The 13,144-nt window shown below is 39.9% G+C and overlaps 1 protein-coding gene across 1 annotated transcript; it reads left to right on the top strand.

Moving 5' to 3' along the window:
* The first annotated feature begins 3,339 nt into the window (after nt 1-3,339).
* Nucleotides 3,340-12,104, top strand: MEIG1 (meiosis/spermiogenesis associated 1). The gene is made up of 4 exons (XM_020797760.3): nt 3,340-3,579; nt 7,552-7,678; nt 9,044-9,209; nt 11,816-12,104. The coding sequence occupies exons 2-4, from the start codon at nt 7,560-7,562 to the stop codon at nt 11,942-11,944; spliced, it is 414 nt and encodes a 137-aa protein (XP_020653419.1). The 5' UTR covers nt 3,340-3,579; nt 7,552-7,559; the 3' UTR covers nt 11,945-12,104.
* Nucleotides 12,105-13,144: the final 1,040 nt, after the last annotated feature.

The raw sequence follows: 13,144 nt of genomic DNA, 5'->3' as shown, positions 1-13,144 counted from the left end.
ATGTCCATTTCCACCCATCCCTCCCTCGCACCTTTGAGCCTTCTCTCCCTTGCAGTCACAACCTTTTTTCATGGTTTTATAAAACTAAGTCTCTTTCTCACTCACATACATCCTCCCTCCCTCCCTAAATTTTCCCCAATCTTACTTTTAAACAAGCCTCTGTCAAGCTCTCTCGCACCTTTCTTCCCTCCTTGATTGAAGTTTCCCTCGTGCTCTCAGTCACCTCCCCCGGAAGCAGTCACTGATTGCCCCGGCTCTGTTGCACAGCGGGGGACCAATTAAACTGGCTTATCTCCGATCAGAACCATCAGAACCCGAGGATTTACAAGCCGCTGCCGGGAGGATTTACAAATGCCTTACAACCAAGGAGGGAGGGAGAGGTGATTTACATTTTCAGGTAGAAATGCCGGACATTTTAAAGCTTTTTAGCTTTGCCTGCCGGACGCAGGATTTTCGCTTAAAAAGCAGGACATGTCCTCCCTTTTCCGGAGGTCTGGCAACCCTACACTATAGTAGTCTGAACATAGCTGATCTTATATAATTTAGGAAGCTAACCAGGATGGTTAGCATTTAGATAGGAAATCACTAGGCTAAACCAAAGATCTTCAGGTAAAGCTAAGGAAAAATCTTTCCTGAAACTCTGGATAACTGCTGTCAGCCAGTTGGTAATATTGAGTTAGAAGGGCCAAGCATAAAACTTGTTTCTATGAAAAGGAATGTTTAACAACAGCAGGAACAACATGTAGCTCCTTAAAGACTAACAGACTGCTTTCAGTATGTGTTTTCAAGGATTGCAATCTACTTCCTCAGAAACACAGAGTGAAATGCTTAGCCACAGGGTTATATGCAGGAGTATGTTGTTGTGGGGATGGGAACTCAGCAAAGGATTCAAGCACAAAAACTGAGCTTTCAAAGAGCATTGAGCATTAGCATCTTTAACAGAGCTAATGAAATTTGTTGTTGATTGCATAGGTTTCCTGAATATCATAGGTATAGTGATCAACTCTACCAGCTATGCTGGTGCTATATGAAATGCAAAGATGTTGTTTCAAGAAGTCCCTTTTTCGTGAAACAACTTTAGATTTTTACATCACCCTAAGTAACTTTATGCATCAGACCATAAAGAAAATGCTTTAAAAAACATAGTGGTCTAAAGAAGCATAGTCTTTCTTTAAGCCTTTGACACACACCGGAATGTACACATACAACCTACCTCAACTGTCCCCCATCTCCAATCTTCCTGTCTTTTATGAGCCACTTTGTGATCTCTAGGAGAGTGCCTTGGGAGTTGAAGTGTTCTGAAACTGTGTGCTGCCATTTTAATGTTAGTTTTTTTTTGTCACTTTTTCTCCTATGTGAAGATTGTCCTGTGTGCATTATATAAAATGCAGAGAGGAATTCCTGACAAAGGATGGCATAGACCTGTTACAGGTCAAAACCTGTTACCCAATTTTCTCTTGCAAGGTATCAGACACAATGCAGCCAAAGTCCAGTTTTATTGATTAACAATAAAGTCAGCTGGGACTTATCTTAAAAACAGAGAAGACCCTGAAAATACTTCACGGATGTTTTATAATACAGTGGTGCCTCGCATTATGACGTTAATTCGTTCCAGCGAAATCGCTGTAGAACGAAAACGTCATAATGCAAAATAAAAAAGCCCATAGAAACGCATTAAAACCCGATTAATGCGTTCCTATGGGCTTGAAACTCACCATCCAGCGAAGATCCTCCATAGCACGGCCATTTTCGCTGCCCGTGCAGTGAGGAATCCGTCCCCAAAAAGAGCAGGTAGCCATCTTTTTTAACCCGGCGGCCATTTTGAAACTGCCGATCAGCTGGCTGAAAATCGTCATTTTGCGAGAATCGGTTCCCGAAGCAGGGAACCGATCATCGCAAAGTGAAAAAAAAAAACCATTTAAAACATTGTAAAGCGATCGCTTTTGCGATCGCAAAAAGTTCGTAGTGATGCAATTTCATCGTTAAACGGGGCGCTTGTCTTGCGAGGCACCACTGTAATAGAAACAAAGAGTCATAAAGTCCTACAATTCTATTGGTCATCTTTTCGCCACCAATGGTTAGCAAATTTAAATTTCCCGCCCTTTCCCCCTGCCTTTTTTTCGTTCGTATCTTGAAGCTCCGTTCGCAAGTAGAAGCAAAATTTTGTGAATGGAGCTGTTTGTAAGTTGGATTGTTCGTAGGTAGGGGCATTCATAAGTAGAGGTTCCACTGTATTGCCCATGAATGTCTTCGCTTTGACTCAACTATGGGAAAAATAGATGAGGCCTATACTTTGGCTAAATCTACTAGGCCTATAATACTAAAACTTAGCTTGAGCATATCCGGGTATCAGACCATATTAACAGAAAGGAAATGTTTGGCTGTAATGCTAGTACATCTGTTGCTTATGCAAATATCATTTCAAATGGCCATAGCTTATTTTGGGATGTAAACTCCTTATTCTTTATTTCTAAATGTAGCTTGTGGAAAACCTTGTAAAAATTGACTCCACAAAAACAACACTTTGGTTCAGAGAGAATGCTAGAGATTTCCCAGTCATAAATGACTGTATGATGTGAGGTCACCTGGAGCTCATTTTGAAGTACAGAGGTTCATCAATCCAAGATGACCATATTTGCAAAAAATGCAGGAAATGTTATAGGTTTGGGCCAATTCACATTTTTCTCCGTTGATTACACAACGCTAGGGGAAATTTAAATCAACTCCAAGTCCTCCCTGCCCCAATCCACAGATTTTCCTCCCCATGAGAGAATTTTCTACCTTTTGAAAAATTGCATCCTTTTCTCTGGTTCAAGCATCTGACCTCTTGAACCGATGAATAAAAAGGGGGACGAGGTGCCTTAACTGGTGAAACTACACTGGTTGAACATCTGCCACTACATTTCTCTCCCCCCCCCCACGCCATGTTAACCCACAAGCTCTGTGGAAAATGAAATGCAGGGGGTGAAAAAAAAGGGTAGTGGCGGCGGAAATCGTAAACCTAAAAAACCCGGTCCCGTTAAAGTCATAGTGACACTTTAAAAATAATATTGCTTATCTAAAAGTCCCACGGACCTCTGGCGAAAGATATTAAAAGGATGCAGTTAAATAAAAGCCAGCGTTTAATTTAAAAAGCAGCATAAGGATAAAATAAGACTGAAAACAACAATAACCAAATAGGTGCAGTTCTATTATTTAAAAAAAAACTATCCCGTGTAAGGCGCACTAAATATCCAGGTATAAAACCGATTCTACGGCAACCGCCTTCTGATCAACCTCATCCCGCTGCCTCCGCAAAAAAACAACACGCGCCTGCGCAATAGGTTGCCTATTGGCCGCTTCGAACAGCGCCCTCCCAAGCCGTCTCCCGCTACACGGCTGGTCGAGAGCAAGCTCCCATTGGTCCCGGGGAGGCCAGCGGTAGACGCCAGCGGTTGCTAAGCGACGCCAAAACAAAGAGGAGGAGGGTCGGGAGAAGGAGGGAGGAGAAGCGGCTATTCGATTACCTGAGGCGAGGAGTCGGTTTTGGCTGGGATAGCCCACTCGGCAGGAAAGGAACCGGGAAAGCAGAGAAAACAGGTAAAATCGGAACGTCCCCTCCGTTTCTCCTCCCTTTTAGAAACAGGCTTCTCCTCCTCTTTCTCCTCCTCCTGCTGCTAACGTTTAATTCGCATTACAGCTAAATCGACTTTGGATGCTGCAGCTCTTGGGTGGTGATGTTTCGTTGCCTCCAAACTAGCCCTCAGCCGTAATGTTCTCCCTCCTGCGCTACTTTTCACAATTATTTTCTACGATGAATTTTACCAACTGTAACCATTTGCATTTTTCTTTCCTAATGCAGCGACTGAAGTATTGTAGGCTTTTTTGAATTTTATGTATATTAGGATTTATTGGTCTTTACAGTATTCATTTCCTTAGTACTACTTTTCAGTCAATAAATTCTTTGCATCATACAATGAATCCATACTGAAATGTTTCAATATGCTTGCCTATGTTAAAGGTTTCCATGCCTTACACAAGAATGTACAAGATCCTAAAATGTACTCAAAGCCAATTTTAAGTTTTTTTTAATTTTAAGTTTTTGTTACATATATTCATAATCTTAGGAAACCTGCTTTGGATTATTTTTTATCCCTTCATTGCATGACTATGATCCCACAGTTCATTCAACCAAATTCCAAGGTATTTTATTATCAACATATTCCATGCTTTCATTTTGGGTTGTTCACTGGATTTCTTGGGCTGCCTGCTTTTTACTGATAGCCATGAACATTATTTTCCTAACATTCAGTTTTTATTAATTTCATTAAATTGGCATACTTCAAAAGCGAATGCAAAACAAACAAAAAACATAAAACAAATAGTGCTCCACTCGATTTTTCTTCCCTGTACGGAGCCCCATTCCCCTTCTAAAATGTTATTGATTGTTGCAAAGCTGCGCAACCTTTATCCTTTGTTAATACAAAATCAATAAACTCTCCCAAAATATTATAAAAACATTCATTTTTATAGCTACTCATTACTTACTTAAATGACTTACTGAGTAATTTGCAGACCATCTAGATGGTCTGCAAATTACTCAGTAAGTCATTTAGATTCTAAACTGTCAATTGGTGATAACTGTATTGTCTACATACTGAATATTTTTGTTACTGAGCAAGTCTTTGTTGACAGTCAGAAAATTTGAATCAGGAAGTGCTTCTCTGTTTAGTCTTGGAGTACAAATTAAAAAGCAGTGGTGAGTGGGTTCAAATTAGGGAAAATCCCATTCCCGCTTTTTTTCACCAAAAGTGAAGACAGTCCTTTTTCACAAACACTTCTTTTATTTTGAAACAATGGAGTACTATGAACAACTTCAGTTGGAACAACGAGTCCCTCAGTTTCTTTACATTTAACGTAACTGTCCTTAACTCAGGCAACACGAAAGAGTTCACTGTTGGGGTTTCTCTCCAAACTGTTCTCCATCTGTGGGCTTTCTTATGGGCCTCCTCAGACTGGGGCGTATGGTGCCGCAACAGGGGTGCTGAGCCCACTCCCTCCATGGATATTTCTGGCTGAAGCATCACCACTGGCCTGGCCCCCTTCTTCCACCAATCTTCCTTCTTGGCATAGACATACACCATCCATTCCACTGGTTCTGCTTCCCCCAGCTGTACGTACCTCAATTTCTTCCTTTCTTTGCCTTTTCTCCTCCTCCTTTGCCCCCTCAGCCTCCCAGTCTAGCTCCTTTTCACCTTCTAAATTCTCCTCAGCCCCTGTCACCAGATATCCCTCCACTATTGGCTCCCCTCCTTTCTCACCCTCCTCTCGCTCTTCTTTCCCCCGCTCTTTTTCTCCTCTACTCTCAGCTGGGCCACTGCTGGTATCAGCCTATACGCTGTCTCCTATCCCTCTGTTGTGGATGCTGGAGGGGATGGCTCTCACTCTTTTATGTTGGGAAGTGGATCCTCCTCACATGAAGGTATATAGCTTTGTCACATTGCTCTTTGACTCTCTACCACTGTTGTCCTCAGGTAAGGGAATATAATGATAATTGAGATGCAGATCATTCATTTGAGCCCTGTTTAAGATAATTGACTACTTTGCCTGATATTGCCTGGGGGTTATGTATTTATATGTTAGGCACAGGCTTGAAGAGCTGAGCAGGGCAGTTTAGGAAAGGATGTTTTTGAGATCTCTCATTGATAGGGTCACCATAACTCTGTTGCAACTTGACAGAACATAACAACAACAATAGAAGCATGTCATTGTAGAACAATGTGGAACACACAGATCTACTGGTAGTATTCTTACTACTCTAAATAGAACAACACAGTCCCAGTCCCAAAGAACTTCCAATTGAACTGAGGGGGGGGGGGAAGAGTACAAGAACAAGATTTCAGAATGGGCAGAAAAAGTGCATAAAGTACTGGGTTAGACAAAGTGAAGCGACACTGCAAGCAGCAGATTCAGGATATCATGAAAGCACACCAGTTATTTAGTCTTTTAGTTTATTTTTTATTGCTGGGGAAGAGGAGATACATTGTGGAGATTTTCTAGCTCAGACAACAAACAAACTTGCTTGATTTAACTATACCTTTGGGTGGGGGTTAATTTTTTTACTTATCTCAGGTAGGAAAATATCTTGGTTTGATCTTAAAAATATAAGTTGTCATTTTTTAAAGGTTTGTATCATTTTCTATTGTTGCTCACAAAACCTCCTTATACGTGCTTTGTTCTGGACCTTTTCAGAGCTATGCAGAATTTTTTAATGTACCGTACATATTGTGGTACTTTAACTCTTGTTCCCCTTTAATTTCTCCTGAATCATCTGATCATGTGTCAGGAAGCAGTGATTCCCATGATTATCTGGTCAATGGCTGCTACTGCTGCTGCTTGAAAAGTCCTCTTATCTATAACATTTACAGGCAGTTCCTCCGGCAAATAGGACAGGACAGATAATGGGGTGGAAAGACGTCATGAATAAAACAAACAACACTCCTCATTCTTTGGAGGCCATCCTTACTTAATACATCTCAAGGCATTTGAAAACAGAGCTGTTACTGATTTTTTCCACATTTTATAAATGCAGTTATTGTGGAATCTATTTTGACTCTGGTCAATAGCTTCTCAATACTACTTGTATCTCTAATTCTTTTTTGACTATGCCTGAAGCTGGATAGGGCGTGAAGCTTCTTGTTGATGTAGGTTAGTTCCACCATGGGAGCCCCCACCTCTACAGAAGTCAAGTAGACCTTTGTGTGTTCATGGCAAAGGTCTGTAGCAGAGCTTGCCAGCATGCTCTGCTGAAGGCACTTACAGCTTGTTTGTGATTGGGAGTTCTGATAAATTCTGATAATCATATGAGAGCTGTTAGCACATTCAGGTGAACATGCTTACAGGCACTTCTTCAGACCTTTGAATTGACTATGCAAAGCTTCCACAGACGACACTGAATGTGCAGTTTACACCCACACACACCACCACGATGCTTAAAGCCCTACATGGCTTCCAGCTACAAGGCCTGAATAAGAGGATTTAAGGCATATAAATTTTGGGGTTCCACTTCCATGACAAGTTGTTTCAAATACTAATGAAATCTGTGATTTTGAGATACAATTTCATATAGCTACAGTTTTCAAGTGTGCCTGACAACTTCTTCAATGCCACTGTATTACTCTTTCCTCCTGAGTTCACTTAGAAATGTGTAGTGTATTTCTTCAGCTTTAGGTATCCTCTACTAATTCTTACTAGAGAAATAATATGTCCTGAAAAGAAATTATACACTTTTTGTTAATAACAGTGCTCAAGTAGAATAGGCAATCTAATCAGCCTTGTGCTCCTTTTGTAGATGAGCTTGATCCAACTTTCAGGGTTATACCAAAAGTACATGCAACACACTCTTTTGCAGTTCTAGACTGGGTTACTATATATTGAAAGCTGCACTAAAGCCATTCATATATGCAGACAAGCAAACAACACTGAAATTGAAAGGCATCTTTAAATGGCATGTGTGAAATATATTTTTGAACACTATTTACATTACGTTTTATGTTTGTGTGTTTGTTGCAGGAATTCTTATGGAAAATCCACTTGTATTCATGGATAGTAAGGATGTATCATGTACAGGTTTCTTTTCTGAAGAAGCAGAAGAGCCCAGTACATCCTTCAGCAGAGAAGCAGATAGCATTGAAGACATGTAAGTAATGATAATATAGGGTCCTCAAGTCTATCCACTGAAACCCACCTTCACTCTTCTTTGACAGATTTTTTTTGCCCGTGATACTAATTATCTAGGTAAATATTAATTTACCACATCCTAAGTGACTGAGATGAGTAATAATAATAATTACATGCCATCAAGTCAATCTGACTTATGGCAATTCTTCCCAAGGTTTTCCAGGTATAGAGTACTCAGAAATGGTTTCCTATTTATTTCTTTTGGCGGCTCTCTGGGACCATATAGCTTGCCAACATCACATAGGCTAGCTTTACTCCTGGAGAGCACAGTAGGCAATTTAATTCCTGATTCCACAGCCAGGTGCTGTGTCTCACTGGAGTGGCACCAAAACCCATGTATTATTATTATTATTGATATTATTATTATTAGTTTTATTTATATGCCACATTTCTCTCAACAAGGGACCCAAAGTGGCTACAGAGTGTGTGTATTTTCCAGGGTCAGACAGTGTGATGATGTCGACAAAGAAGGAAAAGATCACTGGATCAAAATGACTTCCTTGCAGCAGAGCGTAGTACTCAAAATGGCACACCTTGCCTGCTGGGGTACAAAAGCAAAATGACTGTGGTGGGAAATTGTACCCTTTGAACACACCTCCTAAGAACCTTGTTCCATCTCCCAAAGATTCTTAGGGGCAATGGAAAAGTGCTCCTCTCTATCCAAAGGATCCCAAAGGGAGACAGAATTTTGCTGCAAGGAAGTTGCACCCTGTGGAATTGTGCTGGGAAAATGTCCTCCCCTCTTTGCTGCCATAAAAGCCTGGGAGATGGGAAACTGGCATCAAAAGCCACCGTCTTCCAGCTGGAAGAGGTTCTCTTGCTTTCGTCAGACACAAAATTGCAAGGAAAAAGGACATCTGTAAAATGTTATAGGTTTGCCCACTTATTTATCATGTGTTACATATGTCTTAATGTGGTTGACATTACTAGGGATTCTTTTTTTTAAGAAAGTGGTTTTATTATTATTATTATTATTATTATTATTATTATTATTATTATTATTATTATTATTATTATTATTATTATTATTATTATTATTATTATTATTATTATTATTATTATTATTATTATTATTGTTTGTTTGTTTGTTTGTTTGTTTGTTTGTTTGTTTGTTTGTTTGTTTGTTTATTTTATTTATATCCTGCCTATCTAGTCAATTAAGACCACTCTAGGCGGTTTTACATGAGTTTTACTCAGATAGTATATCTAATATATAGTATTCACACAGTTAATACCAGTGTTTATACATCCATGTGCAGTTGACATCATTTATCTCTGTCAGTTTTCATAGGCATGACTGTAGTCTTTCAAAAATTCATTTCAGTAAATTAACTGAGGAAGACTCTGGAGCCACAGCCAGTGTTGGCATCAAACCGAAATCCATACATCGTGCCAAAACATGGTCAGATGAAGTTGAGAATTTGTACAGATTTCAGCAAGCTGGCTATAGGGATGAAATTGAATATAAACAAGTGAAACATGTTGATATGGTAAGAACTGGTAATCATGCTTGTTGATTGCAGCTCTGAAGGCAGCTCTTTTAAAATATGACCTATAATAATGTCCCAGAATTTTGCAATTATTAATAACAATCTACTTCCCCATCTCACATGACCTATCACAGCAGCTAGATAGTGCAGCATCTAAATGTGCAGGAGAAAGTGAAAACTGATGCATTCTGTTTAGGACATACGTAAATGTTCCCCTTGGGGAAAGTGGGTCAAACATCCCTTCCTTGGGGAACCTCACTGATCAGATGTGCATCACATCTGATACACACTGATACACATCTGATACACTACCAGATATGTGTAAGTGTCTTTGTGAATCAGCAGCCATTGGACCAATCACACTCCAGATTTCAGATCTACTTCTTTTATAGACAATTCTAGAAGCCTGCTGATGAATGAATTAAAATATATTGAGACAGGCAACAGCAGCACAACTATTTTACACAATTTATGTATTTTGAATTTATGTATTATACCCTGACTTCCAATGAATTACCTGAAAGTTTGCCCTTTTCCTTATAGGGCCATCTGGTTTTTGAGATCATTTGTAAAGGTCTTCTCATGTTCCCATGTGCTTCTAAAGTTTCCAGTTGTTCAAAGGAGGGTGGGTTAGCACAGTTAAGGCAAATGCTTATTTCCTCCTCTTACGGCATTTTCCTTCCAGGTAGACAAATCTTCCACTGCTACATGAACAAGGGTTCAAACTTGCAGACAGAAAGCCTGATCCCATGACTAAACACACACACCCCATCTAATTCATGTTCATCATGTTTTAGGTTGATTTAAATATGGGTGTTTACATGAGGCATGTGCAATTGTGAATTAATTTGAAAGGGGATCATGGTTTTTGTGTGTGTGTGGTAATGAGTCTTTTTACTCATTTGCCAGAGGTCTATTTATTTTACTGCTGATGTTGAATTGCTTCATTGATATTGTTTCCAGATATGTGAATGCCCCTATCTGCATTATTATTATTTTTTAATTCTTGCTATTTGATACAGCACTATACCAGACAGGAGGAATTTAAAACATAAATACAGTAATAAAAACATTACAGTATGCTTGTCGAAGCGAACCTCTTCAGTACAGGCTTCAGTTGTGCTCCTGTTTGTCCCAAATCCATGTGGCCCCTGATTGTTTCACCAACCAAAGATTGCCACTATTGCCATTGTACCCATCATGCAAGTAATTTGTTTTGTTGCATGTTAGGCCCAAATATACAGGCAAAATACTCTTCAGTTTGCTCTTGCAGCCAATTAACATCTTGTGCTTTGAAAATAGGAATAAAAATAGAAAAGATAGAACCAAATAATATTTCCCTTCCTACCTGGAATGAAAAAGAGAATATTTGCCATCATAAATATTCAAATGCTCTTTTAAATTAACTTATGAAAGTAACTAGAGATCAGCTGAAATACTTTTGTTCAGCTCAGTGTGTGCAACAGGGATGTCATCATCAGCAGCAAATCACCGCTAATTAAAGGCACATCGGCACACCCTGAGATCACCTTTAACTAGGTGCAATTTGCTGTTGCTGCAGAGCCGCACAACAGGGTTTCAGTGAATACTTGTTTTATCCGAGTAACATTGGTGTCAGCCAAAGTAATGTATAACTATGAGATAGAGTACTTGTAACTAATTACAAGCAACCATATAATTCATTAAAAGCTTCTTCCAAGCTCTGCCCAGATCCTTTGGATCTGAGCCATTAGAAAAGTGGAGAAACAGCCCTTGGTGTCCCACATCCATTGGTTAAAACAGATGCATTCTGCCTTTTAAAACAATGAATAACTCATAGTTTATTTATGCTGTGATGGGAGGTTCTGCTATCCTTTACTAATTAGCAGGGATCAGACACTTTGGAAGGGAGGAGGAATATTGGCATGGCCCATGAAGTTGGTCTGGCCTGTAGTAAGAACTGACATTTCACCAGGAAACTGGGTGTGGGGTTCAGGAGCAATGGATTGTGTTTTGATGTGGATTGACAACCCTATACAGTGGGGTCTTGACTTGAGAACTTAATCCGTATTGGAAGGCGGTTCTCAAGTCAAAAAGTCTGTAGGTCAAGTCTCCATTGACCTACAGTGCATTGAAAACTGATTAATCCCGTAACAGGCCGTTTTTGTTCCATTTTGGTTTTTTTCTGGCCTGTAAGTCAATTCTCAGGCTGCAAGTCAAACCTAAATTTTGCGGCCAGAGAAGTCTGTAACTCAAAAAGTCTGTAAGTCAAGCCATCTGTAAGTCAAGGGTCCATTGTAGAAGGAGATGGGATATTGTTGATAACTGGCAGAAAATTGGGATATCACAGTAGAATCCTCCGCTGTTATCTCCAAAAAAACTGATAAGTGAGAATCCAGTTTCCTTCACAATTATTTGTATGTACAAGCTAAGGAATTTAGTGTTAAGCATCTGTGTGCATGCCTGATTCATCCACCCAAATACGGAGATGTCTGTGCTTATATTCTCTTTGGACTGTGTTGTATTTATCACACAAGTAGTTACTCTTGCAAGGCCTGTGAATAAATGCACATTGTACCACCTGTTTAATACATGAGTGTTTTCCTCATTTGTCATCCTGCATGTAGGTAGAAAGGTGGCCAGAAACTGGATTTGTGAAGAAGCTTCAGAGAAGGGACAATACTTTCTATTATTATAACAAGGAAAGAGAATGCGAAGACAAAGAAATCCATAAAGTTAAAGTTTATGCTTACTAATTGTTGTAGCTTACCATTGTCTGTGTGTTTGTGTGTGTGTGTGTGTGTGTGTGTGTGTGTGTGTGTCTGTGTGTGAGAGAGTGAGTTTTAAGAAAAATTGTTGAACATTGTTGTTTTTATGAATTAAATGGAAACCATTAAAACAGTGCTTCAAGACTAACCTGATCAGATTTTAAATATGGCCCACTCTTTCTCTAGAAAGGAAAATATAAGATCATTGTATTGTTGATGAACAATCTCCCATAAAGTGATCCTTCAGTCTGTCAGGAATCACTCTAGCCTGGCCCTTCAGAATAATTGCCCTACAGCTGACCAAAACGATCCAGCTTGGGCAGACTGAGGCTTCGACAGAGCCCTTCCTTTAGATCAGAAGTGGGCAACTATGGCTCTCTTATACAGTGTGAGCCTACAACTCCCAGCAGCCCTAGTCAGGATACCTAAAGGAGAAGAATTATAGGAGCTGTAGTTCAAAAACCATAGAAGGGCCATAGCTGCCTACCATAGTTTTAGTCCCTTGATTTCAGTTTCTTCATGTCTTCACCTGTTAACTAGAACACAAACTGCAGGTGTAGAAGTAGCTTTGGTCAGGCTGTATGGTCAAGTCATATGGTGGGGGCTAATTTGCCTTTCCTTCATTTACTAGGTTGCTGGTTACATAAGGCAGTTTCCTCTCTTCTTATTTCTCAAAAATTAGTTAAACATCGGTGGTATATTTTTTTGGAGTCCTGTATTCTTCTTTCAGTTTATTATTTATTATTTTATTTATTTTATTTATATCCCGCCTATCTGGTCGTGTCAGGACCACTCTAGGCGGCTAACAGCATTAAAAAGATAATACAAAAAATATACGTATAAAGACAATTTTACATAACAGAAATACTGAACAGAATGGGAAAACTGAAGGAGAAGGGGGAAAAAAAGGGGGTGTCAGGAATTATCTGATGGGAAGGCCTGCCTAAACATCCATGTTTTTAATTGATTCTTAAAAGTACCCAGTGAGGGAGCCACGCGAATCTCAGGAGGTAGGTTGTTCCAGAGGCGAGGAGCCACCGCTGAGAAGGCCCGATTTCTTGTCTTCTCCTTCTGGGCCTCCCTCGGCGTTGGGCTCCTCAGCCTCACCTCCTGGCTCGCATGAGTGACATGGGTAGATCTTGGCGGGAAAAGGCGTTCCACCAAGTATCGAGGTCCTAAACCGTTTAG

Source organism: Pogona vitticeps, chromosome 5 (assembly GCF_051106095.1).
Source record: "Pogona vitticeps strain Pit_001003342236 chromosome 5, PviZW2.1, whole genome shotgun sequence".
NCBI lineage: Eukaryota > Metazoa > Chordata > Lepidosauria > Squamata > Agamidae > Pogona > Pogona vitticeps.
Note: the sequence above shows the minus strand (reverse complement) of the source record. Positions and strands in the feature narration are given on the sequence as shown.